General features: G+C 49.6%; 1 protein-coding gene across 2 annotated transcripts in view; it reads left to right on the forward strand.

The window, feature by feature from the left end:
- SH3PXD2A (SH3 and PX domains 2A) overlaps nucleotides 1-24,923 on the forward strand; it is a 252,573-nt gene that overhangs the window by 30,873 nt on the left and 196,777 nt on the right. For both annotated transcript variants that reach the window (XM_035547572.2, XM_035547575.2), the window contains exon 2: nucleotides 9,352-9,432. In XM_035547572.2, the coding sequence (XP_035403465.1) occupies nucleotides 9,352-9,432 (81 nt within the window). The remainder of the gene's footprint in view (nucleotides 1-9,351; nucleotides 9,433-24,923) is intronic.

Consider the following 24,923-nt stretch of genomic DNA (forward strand, 5'->3'; position numbering starts at 1 on the left):
CTGTCTGCGATAGTCCTGCCCGTCTGGGGCGGGAGAGGCAGAAGGCAGGAAGCCAAGCGTGGGAAAAGGAGGGAAAATGAGGCTGGTTGTGAGAAGAGGAGGGGGAAAGGAAAGGGCAGAGACAATGGTTCAACTTAGCAAAACGGCAGAAGGGCTGAGGGTGTGAGGATTTGGCAGCGTCTTCCTGACAACCCTCGAGTTCCACAGGAAGAAGGTAGTTTTGTGGTTAATTTGGTGCTGTGCCCCCACTGTTGGGAATCTGTCCTGCACAGGACTCTTGCATCAGTTTTCCTGGCTTGGCCAAAAGTATGGGGGAAAATAAGGATGGCTCTCCACCTTTGCGTTTTCTGTAGTATTTCACAGTGAAATTCAGGTGGTGTTTGCAAAACTAGGACACAAAACCATGTTCTTTCACAGTTCTCTCCGCAAGAAGCTTGGATTTCACCTAAGCCTGAAATCAAAGGGCGCTGCAATGAAAGAAATTCTTCCCAGTGACTTCAGCACTGTGTTTTTCTGTGCTTGTGGAGTTTTATTCCCTTCTTTTAGATTTTGTTGTACATTGTCAGTAGTGTCTTGCAGAGAAGTGCATTCAGTGCTGCACACGTATGGTATGCAGACAGTATAATCAGAGATCCGCATGCATTGCACGCTTGTTGAATGGTGTTTACAATGTGAGGAGAAGTCCATTTTTCACTCTTTTAGCATTTTGCAAATAAAATGCAAATACTCTTCTGTCAGAGCATGGGGCTGACTGCTCAGTGATGCTCTGCTGGTTGGTCCACGTGATTTGACCTCAAGTTTTATCCTCCAGTCATGCACGAAAGCTGTAGTTGTGCAAACTATGGAAATTAGAAGAGGTTTTCAGAGTAGTTTTTTCATGGATAGTAGGTCACACTTCGAGTTCTGTGCCCCTCAGGTCTGGCTTTTTGAGTCCAAGGGTCTCTTGGTTTACATGGACTTGTTTCCCTCTACTCAAAATGAGAAGGAAAAAAAAAAATCCCAGTATTCTATGGCAAAATCCCAGGAGAATTTCCATTATTTGGACTAAGAATGTCCCAGAGCTTTGTCATTGTTCTGGAAGGGCCTGGAGCAGTTTTGCTCCCTTTCCCAGGCCCTTGCTTTGCTTTTCCAGCACTACATCTGGGGGTCATATGTAAGGTTACAAATCAAAGCCGGAAGATTTGCATGCTAATATAAACTACATGCAAGTGTTGGTGCAGTGCAGGAAGCCAAAAGGAAGGTTGGGTTTTAGGAAAGCCTCTTTCCAATTACAAGGCTGACTGCAGGGAGTTTTTGTGATTTGACTAATGAAGGTTGTGTACTTACACTGTGCGAGCCTGCTCTGTGCTGGTACATGAAACAGGGCCAGCAATGTCAAGGGGTGCTCTGTCGTTGGGCAGCCACGAGCTGTGGGTGCTCTAGCACTGCTCCAGAGTTGAGAACAAGCTTCGGTACGGTTCTGCTGGGACAAGGCAAATGGCCCTCCTTCTCAAAGCAGAAGGAAAGGTGTCCGGAGAGGTTTCCCACGGGGATAACTCCGTGCAAAGATGTGTTAGATCTGGGAAACGGTGGTTTCCAGACTGTATGTTCTCTATATGTGTCACCTTGGTTTTGATGCATTTACATCCATAGCAAGCAGGTTCTTGTTAGTTCTCATTTGCCCAAGCTATTCCTGTGTCCCTGGCCCCAGGAAACTCAATGACAATCGTTTTGGCTTCAGTGGGTTAGTCTGTGTTTCTTTTCAGAACAAGTTCAACTACCAATCGGTTTCTCAAACCAATTTAATGAGATGAATGGAAAATCTTTCAGTTAAATTTACTTCAAGGACTTGAAATCCAAATAGAAGTGTCCATTTTGTCTGATTGTTGCTTTTCCCAAATCCTTCTTTTTTTTTAAAAGGAGTTTCTCTTCTTTTACCAGACAACTCTCATGTTTTGGGGTCCTCACGAAGCAGGGATCACCTGCTGGGAAGAAAGACACAAACACTGAATTAAAGTAGTTTATAATTCTCCTGGGATCCAGATCTGAGATGTAATGAAAACTTTTTACCTTCAAATGCAGTTGGATGTATTTTTGTTTGCTTGCCTTAGAGAGCCTCTTTCAGACCCGGGTAGGGTATTTGAGAAGGCCACAAGTGACCCAGGTTTCACAGAGAGCCTGAGTGCTCTTATTTCCGTTTTATGGTTGTCACTCCACTATTCTGTAGGTTTAAGTATTGTGTTTTCTGACGGTCTATCAACTTTTGAATGTCAGAAGCTCAGTTCTGCAGTTACTTTGCTTCACAAATAGCTCCACCGCACATGGAAAGTAAATGGAGGTGGACGGAAATGGGTTGGAGGCAGAAATGAGTCTGCACAGATGCTTTGTCTCCCTCATCCAAGTGTGTAGGTCTAATGGGTGGGTGTTTTCCTCTTCCCTTGTCTGCCGTTTCCTTGCAGAGAAGCTGCTGTTCTGCTTCCTGAAGCTGGGAGGCGATAACCAGGGAAGCAATGGGTCTTACTAGTCCTATTTCTTACTCTCCTTCCATAAGCTCCAGTTACTGGATGTATTATAGAAAAGACAGGAGCCTTGACTAGTCTTATGCAACCCAGGCTATCAGTTAAAAGACAAAGCCCTGCTAAAGCAACACAGATGGTGCATGCCAGTAAGAACTAGGCACATCATATTCTGCTGTAACACACTTGAGGGTGAAGTTAAATGGAGCAATCGGACAAGCCTGGCAAGAGGCTCAGAAGTGGCTTGTCAGTGAGCCGCAGAGCTCTGAGCAGTTCCAGTTCTGCAGCTCCCTGGCCAGGTTCTTCTCACTGGTTGTGAGCACCAATTCCACATTTTACCTTCTTATGCCTCTCATGGCTGTGCAAATGACCAAGCAAAGAAATACAATGGAGAGTTTTACCCCTTTGGCTTAGGGCTCTGATTATGTGGGCTTGTTTAGCATCTTGTTAGCAGGAAGATGCTGTGGAGGCCTGGGGAAGTTGGTGCTTAAGAATCCAAATTGGCAAAAGCCAAAAAAAAAAACAAACCACAAAAAAACCAAGTTGACACCCTGAAATGTAAAGATGAGACTAAAGAGAAGTTTGAACCGTGAACTTTGAAAACTCATCCATTAATGAGAAAAATATGGAAGCTACTAAGTATTGTATTGCTCTGCCTGTGTGTACACAGTGAGCTGGGTTTGTCGTTCAGACACAACCCTGTTACTCTTCTGGTACATACACGTGAAGCTAGGAAAACAAAAAACAACAACAACAAAATAAAAACAACCTGTAGCCAGGTGCCTCCGTACTGAAATGAGCTCCTCTTCCTGCCTTCCCAGGGTTGTCTTCTGGCTGGCTTGAGGCAGTTGTTTGCTGTTCTTGTTTGTGTTTAGGTAGAAGGATTTGGGAAAGAAAACAGGATTTCATCCTGGTTAAATCTCTGCCAGGAGGAAGGTCTGTGCCCATGTACGTGAATGCAGCAGTGGTGGCGTTTTCTGAACTAGAAAGGAGCCAGCTTGATTCTCGGTGTGTGGCTGGGTTCAGAGCTAGCAGTGAGTTTATTTTCCTTGTACATGGAATAGATTTGATGTGTTATGGCTAGAAAGGCAAGCAGCATTAATCCTGTCGTGTTGCCTTTCACAGCTGAAACAAGACCCTCAGGAGAAGATAGTGGATGAAGGAAAATGCTCCTATCCCCCCTTTTTTTTTTTTCTCTCCACATGTTTAATTAGACTGTAAATTAGCTTGCAAATTGTGATTCAAACTGCAATTGTTGTGTCCTGGATAAATTTCCTGTGTGGTGGCTGCCCGCAGACAAGACCTGGTGATCGCCAGGGCTGTCTAATCCCTTCCTTCCAAGTACCCTGCAGCTCTGCTTTGCTTCCAAAACTTAGGTACGTGCAACACTTGTCCGCTAGACCCGTGGGTCGATTTTTGGCTTGTTCTCAGTTACACTTCCCGTGTTGGTAATGGAAACGCGAGCCCTGCAGAGGGATGGCTGTGAAACCACATCTGCTTCGTGAGGCAGCCAGACACCCCGCACCTGCGCCGGCCCCCGTGCTGCACAGCGCCCTGCCACCGGCACAGCCAGCCCGTGACAGGCCTTCCCCTTCGGAGCTGCCTGCGTTTTGTGTTTCTGCTGAGTCCCGTGTCTCTGTTTCTCAGCTCACTCTTCAAATTCCCGGGGTGAGAACAGCACTGGACTGGGTTTGAAAATAGCCCTTCCTCGGCCCTGGCCCGGCTGAGTTGTGGTCCCCCGGAGGACGTTGTGCTGAAAGGTGACATCGCGGCAGGGCCCCGGTAGTGGGCTCGCTGTGGGTGACTTTATCTCTGTGGGAATTGTCCAGGTCTTGTGGGGCTTTTCAGGGCCTCTCGGATGCTGGCGGGGCTGGGCAAGGAGCCTGAGCTGTGCTCGCTGCATCCAGAGTCAAATGTGAACTTTCCAAAGGCCTGAATGCGGCCCAGGCCGAGGTGGCTTGTGCGGGAGGCTGCTGTGATCCGTGTGCATAGCCCTGGGCTTTTTGCTGTCCCTGCTGCCAAACTGGCTTTTGTATAGGGCAGGAACTGGGGACCCCCACCCTGAGCGTCCATGTGGGGAAGCCCTGGTGCCCATGTCCTCTGAGGTGACGGAAGATTCCTAAAATCAGCAGCGATGCTCTGAGGGGCGAGTAGCCTTGCTCCCTCAGCCTCGTGGGTACGGAAAGCTCGCTTGGAGCTGAAGCGGACCGGGGAGTGTTCACATGCTGTGCTCCGCCAGCTGAGCTCTGCCGGTGGGAAGTTTCCAGCTCACAGACAGCAGCAACATCTGAGTACAGGGGAAAAGGAGTCTCTCTTCCAGCTTGGTCATGACTCACTGGAAGACAAACATCCAGTGCTTTAATACAAGGCTTTTGAAGGTGCTGATGTTCTCCAGGATAAAAGGCGCTATCATGGTGATATCTGCATACAAATTGCACCATATTGTTGTTTTTTGCATTCATAAAACTTTCTTAAAAGCTAGTATTTACTGTAATTACTTATTAAAGATTAGCAGTGCCCTCTGTTATGGGTATAGGCATGTTTCTAGTCTCTACTCTGGAATCTTGTCTTTGCCACTAGCTTGTGTATTTGTAGAGATTTTTATCTTGGCCTCATCATACTGCTCATTTCAGGCATTTATCTTCCACTCCAGATCAGCTGTAGGAAACAAAACATTGTCCTCTAAAAAGCCAATTGAAAAACCAGTCACATGAGAGCAACCTGAATTCTGTACCTCTGGGGTTTGTGCCAGCTGGGACTCGTTATTTTCCATTGAAAACGAGACATTCAGTGATAAAATCATGCCCAATGACAGTTGAATTAATGTTTTTTGTAGTAGGAAGTCCTCTCTTCTCATTGCTTTGTGTAGGCAGTAAAGGGAGAGCTATAACTTCAGTTGGCAATAAATTTTCTGCTCTGTGGTGGATCAAATGGAAGTTTCCCAGAGCTAGAATTAAACAATAATTAGCAGTTGATAAAATCCCCTTGACATCCTGCACCTTCTTTCATGCAGCATGAATATTAAGAGCTGCTTATCAAGCACAGTTCCTGATTAATATTCTCTGGTTTGTACAGGCCTGCTGCTTGTTTCCTTGAGGAAGGATTTATTTTAAAACACATAGACTGAAAAAAGACTTGGATGTGTGAAATGAAAATTAGAATTTCTTTGTAGCTGGGGTGTCCAGTGACTGCGTAGTGAGTTGTTTGCTACTGGTACTTCAATTATTTATTGTTAAGGACTTTTTTTTAAGGATTTTGGGGGCAAAACGTGAACATTGGCTGTGTTTTGACCCCTTGAAGGTCATAAATGTGTAAAGCAGATCTTTTTAACTTAAGTAATTATTTATTGTAGTAACTCACAATTTACAACCCTGATTAAAGCGTAGCTCGGTGCACCGTACTTCCTTGGGAGAGCTTGCTCTTGGCTCTCCCATGGGTAGGAGCAAAGTGCCAAGGACCAGGATTACACCCGACAGTGCTGGCGAAGGTCTCTGCTTTGTCACAGGTGCCTCCCATCAGGGAGATCTCGCCTCCGGGCCCTTCTGCAGTGCTCTGCCCTGTGGCTGGGATACGTGCCAAAACAGTGGCTCGGGTGGCTCTGTTTTGGGGAGCCACCAAATGCCACAGAAAGCCCTCTCTTGGCTCTGCAGGCAGCAGCAAGGGTGATGCTGGGCATTCGAGCGTGGGCCGGCTCTCCGTGTTTATCTGGTATTTCCTCTGCCTCCTCGTCCCGCGCATTTGTGTGACCTCGGGCTCCCATGGGACTGCTTTTCTCCTTCTCCCCCGGGATACCGTTAATCACTTTCACAGCGACCCATTTTGAGATCTGAGCAAAAAAATATGATGAGGTAAGCTGATGTAATGTTTGCTGCTCGTGAAAAGGTTATGGGTCTGGGTAAGGCAGCAGAAGCGAATAACCATCAAACTCTGATCTCTGAAGGAGGGAAATATGATATCTAAGGCTTTTGAAACCTTTGGACCTTGCTTTTAAAATCTGGCATTTTAATGATCTCTTCTGAGTCCAAGCAGTTATTTCAAATGGCTTTCCAGAAGCAATTTGATTTATGCAAATAAGGAAGAAAATCAATCGCCATTTCAGATTTTTGCACCTGTGTCTTGTCGCAGATTTTGAGCCCGTGCATTTTTAGCTTAACAGAGCTCCACGTTACCATTAAAGGCTTTCCTTGCTGCTGCTCTGATGAAAGAGAAGTCAATGCATCTGTACACTACCCAGTTCATCTCTTGCTGAGTGTGAAGAGACCTAAGGCTCAAAGAGATTTAATTTTTGTTTTAAACATGCAGCAAAATCCTGGCTTGGCTGAAGGCAGTGGCAGTTTCCTTTCTGCAGAGCCTGGATATCAGAGATGGCACCACGTCTGCCTGTTCCTGCACTGAAGGCATCCAACCTTGTCTGCTGCCTCGGCTGGCCCCGAAATCCCCTTGCACGTGGAGCTTCAGCCCTCTCGCGTGATGGAAGTGTTGTGCCACTTACTGCACCCTGAGCGATGCTGACCTCTTGCAGCAGGATTCACTTCTGTCCAGACAGGATCGGAGTTGAGCAGACTTGCAGGCTATTAGCAAATTTTGGGGACTCATTTTTTTTGGGGGGGTTCCTGAAGAGTAGTGTGGGGAAGCTCGAAGTGCTGGGAAACTCAAAAAGCTTGGATGGCTGTGGCGTATTTTTCTTGCAAAGTTCTGGAGAAAGGACGCGTAATTAAAAAGTTATAAACATTGTTTAGATGTGAAATGTGTTCCTCCTATCCCTGTCTTATCCCCTTTGTGAGAACCCGGGGCCAGAATTACAGCATCTGAAGTTGCTTTTGGATCCCAGTCAGCTCCCATCTGTCATGATCTGTTTTTAATCGAATGGGTTTTCCATCTGAAAGTAGCTGTTGGATAGCGAAGGAGCAGAAATATTTGTGTTGTGAATTAGCCCAGAGTGAAGCTACAAACTTTTTTTTTTTTTTTCACAACAAACACATGGAAAAATATTCTGCAGGGCAGTGCGGCTGGTCTGAAAATTGGCAACAACAGCTTCCGTCCCAGGGCCTGACCCCTGCGGGTTGTCTGTGCGGGTAAGATGTTTAAAGGGGGCCTGAAATGCTCGTGTCACTCGGTCTTATTGCCCCTCGTGAAACCGCGCAGTTGTCACCGTTGTGTCTGTGGGTACTGTGGGAGCAAGGTCACTCGGCTTGGTTTTCCAGGAGAAATGTGAAGCAGAGCGGGTGAATAGCCTGGATTTTCTGAGAGCTGTGCTCTCTTGGGAGCAGCAGATGGGTTGGATACGACAATTCAGTCAGATTCAGGCTCCTTACCATCAGTGCTCTATAAAAGGCCCCAGATCTCCTTAACAGCGTGTCCAGCTCTCAAATACCATGGAAGTGGGCTGTGGGAGACAGGGCCTTGGGGACTGAACATGGTCGTAACAAGCAGAGAGGTCGTAACAAGAAGTGAGGCTGCAGGACCTCTGTGCTTCCAGGGCATCAGATGATACCTCTCTCTTAGCAGGAAAGAAGCGGGGAAAAACCCCTTAGTGGTCCTTGGAAAAGTGTTTTTCAGCCTCGTCTTCAACACCCCTCTGGGGCTTTTCATGCAATACCTCTTATCTTTAAAAGCAATAACCCAGCATCTGCACCTTGGCAGATGGGCTGGTGTCCTGGAGAAGAGGGTGATGCTTGTCCGTCCCCCATCCCTGCAGGCAAAGGGCAGAGCTCCTGCTGCAGGCAGGGGCTGAGGGAGGAGGGATGCTTTCCTGTTTCCTCTGCCAGATCCTTATCTCGCTCCATATGCGAAACCTGGAAAGTGCTTTAAAGACTCAGGAGCTGCCCTAACTGTGATTTCCATTACGTTGGAGTCGTGTGGTCACCTTTAGTGACCTGTGTTAGCTCAGGTCTTGTTGTGTCTCATGTATCCGCCAACAAGGCGGCAGGACCAACATTGGGCTTGAAGGCCGGTGTATCTGAGACCAGAACTTGGCTTGTTTTTTTTCCCCTTTTTAAAAATGTTTTGGAGGCACTAGGGTCAAAAGGAAATATTTGTGTGCGATATGTGTCTGTATGTGCGCGCACTTGTGAATCATTTTTCATCATGTCTTCTGGCAAAACAGTGTTTCTGTAAGGTGATTGTTCAGGATGTGTAATGGGGCTGGGCAAGGGAAACCTTGGGCTTGTTCTGGGCTTGTGTTGTTGCTTCCACAAATGTTAGAAAACCGTCTCGCCCTCACCTACTTCACATCACCTTTGAATCAGTCTGATAGGTACCAGAGGTGCTGGGCTGAGCTGTTGTAGTGCACGTACAGGTGCGCGTCACTGGCTGTGTTTTACAGAGCTGCAATCCCACAGCCCCCAGAGCTGAGTTCCCTTTGAATATCCTTGTTAAACGAGAGCCGTGTGTTGCTTGAAAGGGCCAAGGTCGCATCTCCATGTAGAAGGAAAACCTGGAGCATGGTGCAGGAGACCAGTAGCCCCTTAGGATGTTGCCTAAGGACAGGACGAGCTCTGGTGGCTGCACGTGCAGCAGGTCCTGGGCTCCTCCAGACAGGCAGAGGGCAGGGTGTGCAACCAGAGACCAGAAAACATGCCATCACAAAGCTTTAATCCCAGGGGGAGCAAAATCCATGGGAGCTGGTGATGAGGAGGGGTGGGAAACCACCGTTGGCTCTCCTGAGACCTCTGCTGAAAGCTGCGACAGCGCAACACCTTTAATTTCAGCTAGTCCTGCACCTTGGATTATATTCTTCATTGTGAGCAGGAGGAGCCAGAGAAATGCCGAATTTACCTGTTCTGCCTGTCCAGCCTTTGGACGTACCCTGTGCTTCAGAGCCCGTGCTGACCTGTGCTTTCTTTTCTCTGACCAGGTCTATATAATCAACGTAACATGGTCCGACCTGACTTCCCAGATCATCTACCGGAGATACAGCAAGTTCTTTGATCTGCAGGTAAGTCTGTCTTTTCTTACACAAAACGTTATTTCTGCTCATACTCCCAGTCATGTCTCCAGCTGGGATGATCTACGTTTAAATAAGGCTTTGTGCTTGTTTGGTCTGTTACATGTCACGATCCTGAAACTTTTCAGACTCTGTCCTTGTAGGGTATGAGAGAAGTGGGTGGTATGCTCACAATGAGTAACTTGCACTGCAAAGACATTTGAAGCTGACATTTTCATGAATGGTTCCTATTGAAGAGGGAATCTAATTTTAAATACTTGAGATGCGCTTTGAGAGGGAGCTACATCTTGGGCGCCCAGAAACTACTTCCCTAAATTGCTGAAAAGAACAGAGCTTTTGCACGCTCCCACAGCAATTCAGTAGTGGGGATGGCAGTGGAAACCTTCTGTCCCTCCTTCTAACCACCTCCCCAGCCAGCCAGCGTCCTGGTTCCTGCTGATTGGTTTTAAATACCCGCTCTGGCTCTGTTGCTTTATCCCATGCCTTTGTATTTAGGTTTCATCGAAAGCTTTCTTGCTGGATTGATGCTGGGTAAAGTCTGAAGCCAGGAAACTAGAAAGTCTAAATTACAAAGTTTCAGTGTGGGCATCAGTTGCTTCGTTTCTAGTGCTGCTGCCAAGCACCTGTACAACTTGGGAGAGCTTTCTGGCTGCTGTCCTCTTTAGCCATAATCCAGATCCATTGTGTCTGTACCTTTCCAGGCAGCAGGACTATAATTGCCTGGGGTTATAAAACCTCTGCTTGGGAACGAGTGAAAGCAAAAACTGAGGATTAACAGACTCCTGAACTTTGGGGAAAATGCTGATCTGGGGCTGCAGCTTGTGGTTGGAACTGGGCTGTGTTCAGAATATCAAATGAGTCCTCACAGCCAGCGTTAAGGACATGCACAGCTGGCTGGGCTGTAGCCTGGGAAATAGCAGCCAGCCAATTTGCTGGGATAACTTAGAGAAGAAATGGTTCCTCCCTTGAGTGCCTGGTCGGAGATACCTTAAAGAGTGAGAGTTTCATCATTGCTTCCCCTTTTCACATTGCTTGTTGTACTTGGACATCTGAAGTCTCCAGCCACTTTTGAAAGCCGTACTGGTTACATTCTTCTGGCTTTTGCAGTGGAAGACTGGACAATTTTTATAGCCAGTCTTGATGTCCACGATTGCTGTGTGACTGGAAGACAAAAAAGGGATGTTCTTAAGTCCCTTTCCACTTCTTTCTAGCCTGAAGCACTAGGCCTGTCAGTCCCACTGCTACGAATGATTTGTGCAATGGCTTCTCCGTCTCTGATGTGCTTCCTAAAGATGCTCCGCTCTGTAATCACAAACATTTGTTGTCAGCGTGGCTTGTGCCCCAAACCGTTTCTTTCTCTCTTCTTTTTCTTTTCGCCCCAGTTCTGTTTTCATGCATATGTTCTTCTGGGTCTCCTGGCCTTTCCTGGTAGGTTTGAAAAGTTCCCATCAGGCGTGGAGTTATCAATGGGGTTAGTGTGTTGGACAGGAAATGATGTCTCAATCAGGGAGTGAGCCCTGAAAGGTCCCATTGATAAGTGCAAGGGGGCCTAGCGCCAGTGGAAAACTCCCGCTTGCACAACGCTTCTCCCCCCACGAGAAAATACGACAAGAAAGTAGCAAAATTCCCTCCCTTAACCCTTTTCTCTCCCAGGGATCCCTGTCGGGGCCACCAGTGCCTGAGCAGCACCAGCCCTCTGCAACAGCCTCTTTAGCTCATGCTGTGAGGCGCTGCGAGTTCCCAAGGCCCTCACCTGGGGTTTCCAGCTCTTGTCGTGTCTCTGTAAGCACGTCGCCATGCCTGTCTGTGCCTCAGTTTCCTAGCTGTAATATGGGGACAAGGACCTTTGTGCTCATGCTGCCATAAAGTGCTTTGAAACTCCCAGAGGTGATTCTTCTTTTGTCTTGTTGTTAAATTTTTCTGGGCTCCTGATGCTGCCAGAGCATCTTGTAGGTGAGGCAGGGAAAAAATGGGCTGTGGATCTTGAATTGCAACTCGTATTCATGATTCTAATTTGCAAGTCTGCAGTGGGAGTTAGGAGAATAAATGACAGATCAGGGCACGTTGGGAAACCCTTGCATTTTGAGGAACCCCTGGCTTGATGTGCAGTGATTCTTGCTCAGCGGCGGATGTTGCTTTACCACAGCATGGGGGGAAGCACCGAAAGCCTCAGGTAGGAGCTGGGCAGCCCCTGCTGCAGCCGCTTGCAATTGCCCATGTTTAAGTGTTAAAATCCTCCTGGTGTTGCAGAGCAGCAGTGTCAGGGTGTAGCAGTGGAGGATTCCCCACGTTTGCTGTCTGAACTGCGACTGGCTTGTAGTGGGGATCTGTGCTGGGCCACATCTTGCCTTGCAAACAGCAGTTCCCAGTTGTATTACGGTACCCCGAATAGGAGAGGGATTTTTGCAATGGAAAACCCGGATCAGAGCTTTTCATGATGAAAATTGGAGACCAGCAATGGAAGTACCAGGTCCCATTCCCCAAACTCTTGAGGGGCTGAACCTGGCTCTTGGCCATAGACCACGTCATTGGTGCTGGAGGTGCCACCAGCTTGTTGATGATGAAGGCAGTCTCCTCAGATCCCCCTCCCTTTGCTCCAGGTAAGGGGCTGACCTATGATTTCTAGCTTTTGGGTGGAAGCCTGAGCTTGTGACCTAGCACTGTGGGACTGGCTGGACCTGGTTTTTGCAACCTGCTACCAGGCACGGCAACGTTGCCTTAGCATAACCAATCTACGTGGGTAGTGTCACTCTTCTGACGAGGCCCTTCCAGCACAAAACCCAGGCAAAGACCCAGTGAGTAATGCTCAGCTGGTTCACAAGCACCACTCGTATCTAAAACAGCTGGAGGCTGCAGGTCCTCTCATCCCAGTGTGCTCGCGACAGAGCCGCGTTTCAGGGCTTCCGAAGCCTGCACGTGCCTCCTTTGCTCTCGAGTGAAGTGGAGGAACAAGGGCTGACTTGTAATGGCTTAATCAGGGCTGCGATGCCTGATGTTGACAGTGACACTGGATAGGACCCATGGGGAAGCCCGGGGGGTTGCCAGGGGCAAAGAGAAAGGAATACAAATAATTAATTTCACTACTGTAATTTCAGGTTTCTTTAAAAAAGAGCCCGCCCTTCCCTGAATGGCTGTCTCTGCGACAAATGGCTCAGAGGTTTAAGAGCCCTTGTATCATACTGTTGTATGTTGTTGTGGTGTTGCTGTTCTTATTTTTTTAGTACTTCCTAGCAAATCCTGTTAGGCACCGGAGGCACTTAGAGGCTGCTCTGTCCCAAGGATTCAAACCCTGGAAGTGTTTAGCCGTGCTGTTTCAGCAGTGCATGTGCTTGAATTTTGTCAGGAGGTTTTCGAGATAAGTAATAGGGCGGTGAATCTGGACACATTGCGGGATTTTGAAGCTAGAGTTTGCCCCGTGAAGGTGTGGTAAGTAGAAACCAGATCCAATGCAACGAGCCAAGCGTAAGTTCTGTGCTGCTTCAGTGAGGTCTGGAGGTCTCTAGCTGTGGGCTTAAATGGTGCCGCAACACCCTGATTTAATTGCGCAACCAAGTCACATCTGCTGCTGCATGTGGGTCAAATCACGGCAGCAGACTACGTGTGGATGCCAGTGTTGCAGTAAATAGGATTGTAAGTATTGAATTAGCTCTGCATAGATGAAAGCAGTACGATAAATTGCTTGTCAAGTCCAATTATTTGTTGTCCTTCACCCTAGAGAGGCATTTGCACCCGAGCACCGCGTGGGGTCAGAGCCACCTCTTAATGCAATATTTGAAATGCCACTTTTGGATGCAGCCTGCACCTGGGTCCTTGGCTCCTGCCTGCAGTACAGAACAGGGGAGCCCTTCACGGGGAGAGCGATGTGAGCGTCAGCCTGCAGCAAGTGCTGAGCCTCGTGGCAGGCTGGGGGCTCCTTCAGGCATTTTACCTGGATGCCATCTGAGTTTTCCCAGCATCACTGGTGGGTTTGCTGGTGTTGGCAGCAGAATCCTGGCCTGAGCTGGTAGTCCTGGTAGGCAATGCTCCTGCTGTCCCTGAAGGAACTGAGAAAGGACACTTTTATTGGGATAGCAGGGATCATGCCTGGCATTTCCACTCTGCAGTAAAAGACATCTACAGGTGTAAGGCCCATGATTTTCCTGCTGGAAAGTGCTTTTGCAGGATGGGGATTTGCAGTTGAGCACATGCAGAAATTTCCTAAAGCATAAGGTGAGGAAGGGTGGGGATGCAGCCAGCTCACCCTCCCAGTGGCCACGCTGGGATGGGAAGCAGCAATGGGGTTTGCAACTGGCGTGGGTGTGGAGGGTGGCTCTTTTGCCCCCTGCCAAGCTCACCCTGCCAGTTGCTCAGTGCCACCTGGGGCATTTTATAGATGCTGTGACCCCTGTTGGGTGCTGCCCCTCTCTGCTGAGAAACCCTCTCCCCCAGCAAAGCGGGCAGGGCAGATGTGGCCCTGCTTCAGTGCCTGGTGTCCTAGCTGAAATCACCAGCAGTGCGTCTTCGGCATTTTATCCAGCGACTCCAAATGTTCTAGTCTGCTTTTGTGTCGGTGTTACTTGGTGGCTGGATCAGAGTGTGGACAGGACAAGAGCCTCAGCAGAGGGGCCCAGCTCTGTGTTCAGATACCAGCCTCTCCATCCTTCCCATGAGGATGGTGGGTCTCTGTGTGCGAAGCTGGGAATTGCCTTTCTTGCAGTTGCAAAGTGCAGCTTTCTCCAAGACAAAGCACAGCAGCTGCCTTTAGTGGCATGCGGTAATCCCACGTTGTGTTTCTGATGGTATGAGAGGCGAACGATGTCCCCGCCAGAGCCGCGGCAGGAATGTGAGGTAGGCAGATCGCAGTCTCTGCACACAATGACCCACACAGACGTTTTGGCCACAAGGAGACACATGAAATGTCACAATTTTGAAAAGGCAAATAAACAAGGCGCTGCTTTGTGTATCAGTTAGCAAAAAGTTATCTGGCTGATGCGGTCTGCTGATCTAAGCAGGTTTTCTTCAAAGTGGTGCAGAAAGAGGAACTCACTAGCAGCCAATTAGAACATTAAAAAAAATAAAGAATATCAAGAATTTTATTAGGGAGCGGAAAGAGATGTAAGTTGTTTCCAGTCTGACGATAAAACATCAAGAGCTTCATTTGTTATTGCTAGGGCCATCCTGATTGTTTATAGTGCTGTAATGAAGTAACTGAGCACTGAAGAGCACATTAAACAAAAACGGTACTATAAAAAAGTCCTCGCGGTCTGTAACTCTGCTTGTTCAGACTGGCGTTCATCTGAATGCTGCTGCTATCGATCCTTCTTCTGTACTGTGCTCTTCAGTACCCACGTCCCTTCTTCTGTTACCCCAAGCTGTATCAAATATTGTAACATCCACTCTCATTTCCAGTGTAACTTCACCACGTGTCTGAGCACTCGGTGTCTTACAGGGTTACTGGGATTCAAGACGACCTGGCAGCCTCGGGGTATCGGCTTCCTGGGGCAGAGCGACGGGGGAGTCGGCACGGGGTGCTTGTGGGGCAGATGTCTGATGTAACCCTGGTGAAAATGCTTGCACTCTCAGCATTAGTTAGTTTGGGTTAATTGCCCAAGTGGAGACCCACAGTCACTAAATCTGGTGGTCCAGCACGGTCTAACTCAGTACCGACTGTTTTTGTAGGGCATATGGTATTTTCTGTTATAACGTTCCTGCTTTTAGCTCTGTAGGAGCGGCGGATCAACAAGCTCAAGCATGTGCTGAGTTTATCAGTGACGAAGACTGTAGGTAAGAATGCAATGGGACAGGCACGTTCCTGAGTTTGCAAAAGGCTCCCAGCCACCGCCAGGGCTTCTCAGGCACCCGGAGCAGCAGGCTCACTTCGTGGTGCCTGAGGGCGATCCCTTCCAGAGGTGCCACCCCGCGAGCAGCTCCGGGTGCTGGGGAAGGGAAGGAGGGCTGCTGGCGAGGCCCCGTGCGTGATGCAGCTTGCCCCTTTCGCCGCGTGGGAGGCTCACGTTTGAGAGATTCCCAGCCTCTGACGAGCTCGGGGAGTGTTCCTGCGGGCTACGTGTGTGCGTCTGAGGGTGCATATGGAAGCAGGCAGAGAAGGTGGGGTCGGCAGGGGGGGAGTGGGGAGAAACAGCATGGTAGGGGGGGTGGGTCGAGCTGTGCTGTGAATGCACCGGGGCTTTGCAGTCAAGGCGTGGGCCTCCCTCCACTCTGGGCTATGCTGGCGTTGGCCAGGATGGTCTGTCTGGTCTCAAGGATCGCATTTTTCCTGCTCCCACTCTCTTGGTGTGGGATGCTGGGCCTCAGCATCTTGGCCCCGCTGCAGGCATTGAGAGCTGCCGTGAAATCCTCCTCCGGAGCAGGCGCCTGGCACCATAGCTGACCCGCAGGGTTCAGCCCTAGGGCTTGGCTTCAAGGCCGTCCCTGGCAGTCTTGAGGCCGTAGGGACATAGTTACTCCAGCAGTCGGGATGTACGGGTTGGTTTGACGACAGCTTCCTTAAGAACAGGATCGAAACTGAACCTAGCCTGGGAAAATTCAGAGGAAATCGTAGCGTGGCTCTGTCAACATGTCTGCTCCCAAAGGTCAGCACCGGCTCCCTGGGGACAAATGGCACGTCCTTTCTCCCGAGTAAACACGGGCCATTTGTCTGCCGTCCCAAACAGCGCGTGGAGAGGCCAGCGGTGGTGAGGTCTGCAGGTGATGCAGCAAAGCAGATTTCCAGGAGAAGCCGTGAGCCACCAGTCGGGAGAGCTGGCCGCGCTGCCTGCCTTTTGGCAGCTCTGCTGGAGCTCTCGGAGCGGCTGGGCCTGATTCAGCTCTCAGCAGAGAACCCTGCCTACTCCTCTCAGAAACACAGCCCAGCGGCAAGCCTGCCGGTAACAGGGGACTTGAAATTCCCTTGGAAAAAAAATTAGTAGCTGATGTGGTTATTGAGCTGGGAATGATTGTCTTAGATGATTAAAGGCTATTTAAATGCCATTTTTTTTTTCCTTCTGGGGCTTAGTCAGTGCCTTAGGATACCAGCTGGCTTGGGGCAGTATCTTTGTCTTCAGTGAATAAATGGAATTGTTTATAATTCTTATTTCCATCGTTATTTAAATGTTTGCTTGGCAAAACAATCTCTTCAGTTTCCAGTATTTGTTTCTAAAGAGACGGTACACGTCAGACAGAGATGAGGGCCATGATGGGGAAATGGCAAAGCGCCTGCCCAGCTACAACAGAGGCCACGTTCGAAGAACACGGCAAATAACCTGCAGTTGTGGAAGAGACCTGGCCTACGGGGACCCTCCCCTTGTACTTGTGCACTTGGGTGCTGTTAGGACATAAAGCTGACACTGATATCACCCATACTCTGCAGCATTGGGAATCTTTGCTGCACAAACCCAGGATCCTGGATCCCACCATGGCATCGGTGACTGCTGGCTGCTGCTTGGGGTCATTGCAGCTGGTGGGCATTGCTCCATAAAATGCTGCTAGTCCCCTAGAGTTGACAAGTACTTATTTCCCTGGTGGTTTTATCCTGTGCGTAGGATCAGCGGTATTGAAACATTTCGTTGTGCCATCAAGCAGCTTTTACCTCATCCACCCCAAATTAAATGCTAGTTCACTTCTAAGGCCTTGCAGGAGCATGACATCAAGCGGCAGGCTGCTCTGAAGCTGAGTTTTTCCCTCCATCCTTGTGATCTCCTCACGTGCAGTGCTCTGACAACCTGAGGCCCTCCGAGGGGCTGCACAACCAGCGAGGTGCTCTGGGCGCTGCAGGTGAAGCACTGCCTCGGCTGTGAAAGGCAGGTCGTCATTCGCGTTCAGTTTGGAGCTGTTCTTTAGTCAGGCTCCCAATCCCAGAAGTAAAACAAAGTTTAATTAAGCCACTGGCTCTATATTTAGTTAGAGAAAGGAGTAGGGTTTGTTTTTAGAAAGGTTGGGGGTGTCACAAAGAGGTGGTTGACTTCTTTACCGTGTCCTTCTAAATACACACGGCCTCCTACTGATGTGCCTCCCCTTTCTTAGGGGATATCTTCCAGTTGTCCCGTGTGCAGTGTGTGTTCCTGGCATGGCAGCTAAACACTTCATCAAGCCTGGTGGTCTTTTAAGGGAAAACATGAACTGTAAAAATGCAAGGGGTACAGCATGGGATTGCAGAATGGAGTGTGTGTGCGCGTACACTGACGTGTCACTGATTCCTACTGGAATAAATCAGAATTGCTCAACTGTGTGCTTGTGGTCAGCAGGTCGACTTTGCTTGTCAAGAGAAGAGCCTGTGCCCCTGGGGCCGACGGTGCTGGGGGTTTTCAGCCTGCTGCTGCTCCCACAGGCCGTGCAGCTGCAGTGCGCACACGGACGGCGCGTGCTCTGAGGTGGGAAATGGTTTCGAAATTACTGCCTCTCGTGATGCTAAGGCTTGTGTTTTGCTCCGCATGGTTTCACGAGGCCTGGATCCCACATTTACAGTGCCCTGTAAATGTCGTCAGCCCAGGGAGAGCGTGGAGTCCCTCTCCACGGTGTGTGATCGTGCTGGGGTGGCGACGGCTGCCAGCTCTGCTTCACGGTGGACGGCCTGGGAGCTTCAGAGGGGAGGGTGCATAAGGGTGTGGAGTTACAAATTGGCTCACATTTCAGGTGGAGAGTGAGAGCTCGTAAAGCAGAGCTCCCCCAGGAGCCCCCATCTCTGTAGTAGCCAGCGGCTGTGGGAAGTGCCGGGGTTAGGAGCCCCAGCAAGTGCTGAGGGCTGAGGCAGCTTCCTCTGGCAGCTGTCACGCTTGAGGAAACGTCAGAAACGAGAAGAGTGACGGAGCTCAGCGGTGATGAACTCTCACTTAGTAAGAGTCCAGTGGGATGTGGTTTTTAGAAGGTTTATTGTCTTTATGACTATGAGAGAGAAACCTGCGCCGAAGGCTCTTGGCCCAAAGCTTCGTAAGCATTGGGAAAGATTGGGGAAAACGCAGCTGCGATGCGAGCTCCTGTGTCAGCTTCCCTCTCCAGTTTGGATCTGACAGCTGTGAAGTGATGCCATGTTACCAGATGCTCACACATTCATGGCATAGTATTTCTGGAACTGGGCAAAAACTGAAGAAGTGTCTGTGAATATTATTTGGGAGCTTTAAACAAATTGCTTTACCTGCTTGCTAGACCGTTTTGCCATGTATGTGGTTTTTACCAATTATCTAGAAAAAGTTTAACTTGGGCAGATTTTTCCAAACCAAGAAGCCCAAGGGAGCGCTGCAGAAATGTAATGGATAGCACATTTCCCACTGTATGAATTCTCACTGTCTGGAGTGGGAACCTGCTTTATCAAGGATTAAAGGCACTCTGCCGGGGAACAGAAAGGTTAGCTTGTGCACTAGTGTCAGGCGCTCACTCAGCATCCACCCTTTGGGCTACGCAAGCTTGCTTCCAGCAAAAATCCTTAGGAATACTTGAATAATATCAAACTCCATTTACGGGCCTCCAGCGAGCAAAGAAAGCAGTGAAATTAGTCAAAAGGATTATTTGAATTGTTTTTTTGAGGTTTGGTTTGTGTAAGTTCTCGTTATCAGTACTTCCATCCTATACCTCCTGCTGACACCTGGGGCTGTGAGGATGGGGGGGCTCGTCTGGGTACATCCGCAGGGAGGAGATGCAACAGCTCTCCCAAATCAGCTGAGGAGGATTCAGACCAATTTTCCTAGCTGTTGGTTGCTTTTCATGTTAAAAATTCAGATGCATTAGAAACATGAGTCCCTGCAAGGTACTGGTGCTAAGGGCAATGTAAAAACTTGCCTGAAATTGCCAAAATTTCTGAACGATGCTCTCACAATTTTGGTGTTGGGCCCATGGATGCTGGTTTTGTCCCTGGCCCACATCTCATACAAGGGATTACGCAGAGTGGTGGTAAAACTGGGCTGAATGCCTTGCTTCACCTGAGTGGGTCAAGGCTAAACACACACCTCCTGTGATGTCCCACCTCTGTCTCCGTTACTCCGGTGTTGGCAGGTCCCATCGCAGCCCGTTTGCTCTCCCCAGCAGGATTTAAAGCTCAGCCTTGGGAGGAGCCCCCTTGTTTGTTAACCTTGTTCCAGGTTTTGTTTGCTGGAACAATAAAACACAGGAGAGCAGTGTATTTCCTTTTTTTTTTTTTTTTTAACCAAAGATCAAGATATTTTTTCTGGAATCTCTGTCTGAAAATTACATTCCTTGGCAGGATTTCTCCTTGCCCTTTCTTCCCTGAAGCACCCAAGTCCAAAGAGTTGAGGCAATGACAGTTCCCCCCCTTCTGCTGCTTTGCTGCTCGTGATCGCGGTCGGCTTTCCATTATTTATACTGCGGAAAATCGCGTGGAGTTCACACCCCCGGCCCCCAAACACAATTCCGCTTTTGTGCGGGGAACACAATCCTTCACTTTCATTGAGTGTGCGGGGACCGAGATGAGAAGTGCCTGTTGTGTTCGCATCCCTTGGCTCGCGATGAGAGGAGACGGTTGTTTTCACAAACGTCCGAAATAGCCCTGCAAGGGTTACGGGGAGTTTATTTACATTAATGCATTTAAGTGCAAATAGAAAATCGCCCAGCCAGCATGGAAAGGTTACGCGGGGCTCTGTCAGGGCTCCTTTCCCTGCCACCTCGCCCCTCCTGGCTTTCTGCTCCCGCAGGCTCTGATGTGGGCGGGCTGTGTCTGGAAGGGACCGCAGCTCGTGGTGCTGGCGGGCCGGGCTTTGCTCACAGGACAAACAAACTCATCAGCCGGCGTTTCTTCCACCACGGGCTGCCCACAGTCCTGCCCGCCATAGGAGAGGCTCGCTTCAGCCTGATTTGTGAGCGCTGGGGCCTTTTTGCTTCTTCCCCGGGGTACCTGAATAATTCTGCAGGAGCGGCGTGTGGAGTGGGAGGCTGGGAGTTTGCTTCCCACCTTATTCCCTTCCTGCCTGCAGTCGCGACATGTTTCTCCTTTTCTGCAGCCAGAGCTGTTTCGTTTCTTACGCAAGCACAAGTATTCCCACTGCAGAGCTGTCTCTTGTAATTTCCCCTTTCCCTTCCTCGGGGGAAGCATCAAGGAGTCTTCGGTGGAGCGGTCAGGGCAGCAAAACGTGCGGAGGAGCCACGCTGCTGAGCGGATGAGTGGCAAAGTGTTGCAGAAAGCGAGAATATCGGTGATCTGTGAAACCACAGCTTTTCACACGCTTGCTCCTGGGTACCCCGTTTGAGGAACACCCCGCACGCCGGGGGCTTTGCTCTCCGCCTTTGGCTTTTATTTAAAAGGGGAGAGCTGTTCTGTAGGATCCGTGCATGAAAGGGAGGGCTTGAACTCCTATAGCGTGCCGGATCCTTTGGCAGTGCCTGGGACGGTAACTTGCATCCTGCCCTCCCTTAGCTGAGGCTTCAGCTGTGCACTAAGTGTCTCCAGCCTCAGCTCTCTGAAGCCACCCCACTGAGCTGTTGGGTCAGCCTTTGCTCTTCCCTGCCTGTTCCCAAGAGAAGTGTGACAGGGTCGAGGGTCCCTTGCTGTTTGTGACGGGGGGGACCCTGAGGAGCGCTGGGTTTGGAGAAGGATCTCTCGGGCTCTCGTGTTCCTGTTTGTTTCACATGCAGTTTCCCAAGGAAAGAGGAAGCCGCAGTGCTGGTGTTCGGGGTTGGACGAGGCTTTAAAATGCAGCCGGGCCCAAGAGAGGTGCTTGGAAGGGAAGCACAAACCTGCAGGAGCACGAGTGGGTTTGGTGCAGTTTCTGAAGTGCTTGCTGGTGCTAAATATTACATGGGACGGGTCCTAGATATTTTAAGGACAGGTACTAATCAATTTAGCAGCATTTTTGCAAACTGAGTTAGCACAAGAGCCCCGCACCTGGGTCTTGCTGCATTTGTTTATTTTAAGGGTGTGCTAAGGAAACCAGTGCAACTTGCTGAGCTGCTACCTTCAGCCAGGTGTTTTGAGAGAGGTGTCGGACAAACCACAAAAACCCTGTGAGAGAGGAAAATGCCAAATGAGAGGGAATTAGAAAGTAATACAGAAAAGGACTAAGTAAAATGCTAACAGGAAAAAATGCTTTGGGAGAGCCAAGGTGAGCTTAATGATTGAAGTTTTGTCTTACAGGAAATGTATCTGATTCACCTGGAGCAAATTACTCTACAGGCTGTTCATTTTTTCTGGCTAATCTCTGGCTTCTGACAACCCAGAGAGTTTAGGCCCTTGTGTGGTCTGGGGAGCCTTGAAATCCAAGCCCAGGCTCGTCCTGGTCACTGCCGTGCTGTGCTGCTGCTGCCTGAGCAAAGCCGGTGTGTGGGTATTCCAGGCAAAACTTCCGGGAGGAAAATACGGTGTGGGATGGCACGTGAGGAATACCTCAGTCCCTGTAACAAATGCAGGTCTCCCTGCAGCTTCTGGTGTGTTGGTGACTGCTTGTGCAGCTTTGCCAAAGCTTCTGCAGTTGTATGTGACACTTACTGTGGTGCTGTGCTGAGGGTGCTGGTCTCTGACTCATCTTGTTTGCAGGTGCAGGCGGGATTTGGGATTTGGTGTTTCAGGAGCTGGCAGAGGTTTGGTTACTGTTGGGATCTGGGAATAAGGAAGATGGAACTTTACAGGGTGGTGTGCTCCACGAAGGTAGTCCCTAGGTGTCCTTGTGCAAAGGGAGAAGTTGGCAAAAAGCATTTCTGAGTTGGAGGAAGCCCTACAAAACATCAGGTTCGCCTGGAAACAGCCCTGGAGTACGAGGCTGAGCAGGGGGTGCTGTGGGCTGCGGGAGCATCGGCGCTGTAGGGTCGTGCCTGTTGCAGTTAAGAAACCTCATCTCAAATCCTGTCCCACTCCTAGGTCAAAATAGTTTCATTGCCTTAGTACGGGGATGTTTTTTGTGCAATTACAAGCCGGGAGTCTGCGGTGCGGAACGAGGAACGGGGAACTGCTGGTGTGGCAGGGAGGTTATCTGGAAATATCTACCCATAAAATGGGGGCTATAATCAGCTGCCTGGAGAAAGTTTGTTCATTAATGTTTGTAAAGTGCTTTGAAGTCTTTGGCTGGGAGTCCTTTTAACAGAGCCAAACGTTAGTTGTATTACAGTAGCTAAGCCAGACCTTAATGACCACGTTCCCTCTCCTCCCCCCAAGCCCCCAGCCTTTTCTAACAGGGTTTGGTGAAGAAGTGAAAAGTCAGCAGAGTGACCAAAGAAAAGCGAAGTGCTCAGCAGAAATATAAATAGTGCTTTTCTTTCCTGGGATTTTGTCCTGGTCCCATGGACTTTTGCTGCCAAGAGTAGAATTTGTAGAAGGGACGAAGGGTTTCCTTCCAGGCTTGTTCCATGTTATCCCAATGGGTAACTGATTTAGGATGTCCAGACGCGAAGCCCCTGTGCTGATCCCTCTCAGCCTGGTCCTAGAGCTGCCTCAGAGCAGGGCACTCTGATTTCTTGCAGCTGTTGAGCAGCAGAAATGAGCATGGCCTGATGAGCTGGTCTGATGGGGCGCTCAGCTCTGGCTGCCTGTAAGTGCCCCTCGCTCCGTGCATATCCATCCTACAGAACTGCCTATCCCCTGTCCGGAGCAGAATAGCTTTTGCTGTTGGATATGCCTGATCTCTGGTGCCAGGGGGTGAGGCTTGGTGTTGCTGGCAGCAAGGCCGTTTGCTTTCACGTGAAGGACGCGGGGTGGGTTTGGTCCGTGCCGTATCCCCCGAGAACCTGTATACGGTCGCACAGCGTGGAGGCCAGCAGGTGGCTGGGTGCACCAGCAGCCGTGGTGTGAGGACACGTCCCAGAGCTCCAGCTGCTGTCACAAAACTGCTCTCCAGGCGTGTCCCCATTTGCTCTGGGTGGCAGCTAGGAACGTGTCACTGGCGTGGCCTGATGTGTCACAGACACAGCCGATAACCTTCCCGGCCGGTCCGACACCCGGCTCGCTGTGCATCCTTTTCCTGGCCTCGCCCAGGGCTAGGCTGGGACATCTCCTGCCTCGGCTACGGCACTGCTGGTCACTGCCTGACCATTTCGGTTGTCCTCACTCCCCTTTGTGTTGGGGAGGATGCTCTGCGGTGGGATTATGCAGGGCAGCTACACTGGGTCTGAAGGGGGGTGAGAAGGAGATTGGGGTTCGTCCAGCCCAGATGTCAGGAAAGGGACTTGCAAAAAGAGAGGAGCCAACATCTTCCCCCCAAAAACCATCCGTTTCTAGTGACCCATCCTTCGAAAGTGCCCTCTGACAGTGGAGCTCGCAGCCAAAGGCTGACCCATCCCTCGCCTCTAATCTGCTCTTTCCTCCTCAAGTCCGGTCCCTGGAAGGACGCCGCTCTCCAAGAAGACATTCCAGGGGGGTTTGATCACCGTGCTCGCTGCAGCCGGGCCGAGCTTGTGCTCCAAGCACCTGCTGGTTCATTTAATTAGCAACAAATGAGGGGCGTGGGTTGGGGGAAGAGAGAGCAGCACCCTGGTGAAGTATTTGCTGCGATGTGATGTATTTTATTTTGGGTTCCGGAGGCAGGCCATGAGGAACATTTTCCAAAAGGCTCCATAAACCACCTCCGTTCACAGGGTGATTATTTGAGGAGGGAGGAGGGTGTGGATTTAAATCGGTGCTGCTGATTTCTGCAAACAACCACATTATTTTTAATTCATACTTCAGGCTGCCTCCGCCCGTGGCTTGATGTTAGGAGCTGTGAATTTTCCACGTCATAACAAAGTCCCTCTATAAAAGAGAGCCCTTTCAATATATTCTAAAAAATTGATTTGAGATATGTCAGGCTCTCAAGTAAGTCAGTCTTTAGGGTGGAAAACTCCTTCCTTCCCTCGTGGTGACCCGTTAATTTATTTGTATTGCAGCAGCACAAACCAGCTCTGAGCAGACCTCGGTCTCCTTGGTGTCTGAGGACGGAAAATGCATGAGAGGCCTCAAGCCCCGATGAACACAAATTGAAAGAAATAATCCCTTTGTTCATCGTTATTAGCTGAGCCCAGGCGCTCTCTGTCGAGATAAAAGCATTGTGCGGCTAGCCCCGTCTTGTTGGTGAAGGGAATGGAGATGGGCCAGCTGGGGTAACGCTGCAGGACTGAGCCGTGGGTGCTGGGTGCTCGCTGTGCACCCAGCCTCGTGCAGGAAGGGTCATGCTCAGCTTCTGCGTGCTCCAGCCCACAAGCACTGGGTCAGTTTTTCTCCGTGGGGAGGCAAGTTTAGCAATGATCTCTAGTGCTTCTACACCTGGTGCAAACCATAATTCACAGTCTTATAGACACGTGTCTATAAGGTGTATTGTCCTTCTGCCTTATTTTCTTAGTGTGATGAAAGTGCTACAAGGAAGGACACTGTGTTGTTTTTGTTTTTTTTTGTCCTGACTAAAGCAGAAAAGCTGGGTTTTAGAGATTTGGATTTTGGATTGCCCTTTCTGTAAGAGCTTTCATCTCATGGATTTTGAGAGGATAAATTAACTTGCGACCACGAGGCACGCGGATGCAGTAGGGACTGGGGCCCTGGTGAAAACTCGGATCAGTTTGTTCTCATGCAGCGTTTTAAATTCAGTCCCGGGCATTGGGTT

Source organism: Cygnus atratus, chromosome 7, assembly GCF_013377495.2.
Source record: "Cygnus atratus isolate AKBS03 ecotype Queensland, Australia chromosome 7, CAtr_DNAZoo_HiC_assembly, whole genome shotgun sequence".
NCBI lineage: Eukaryota > Metazoa > Chordata > Aves > Anseriformes > Anatidae > Cygnus > Cygnus atratus.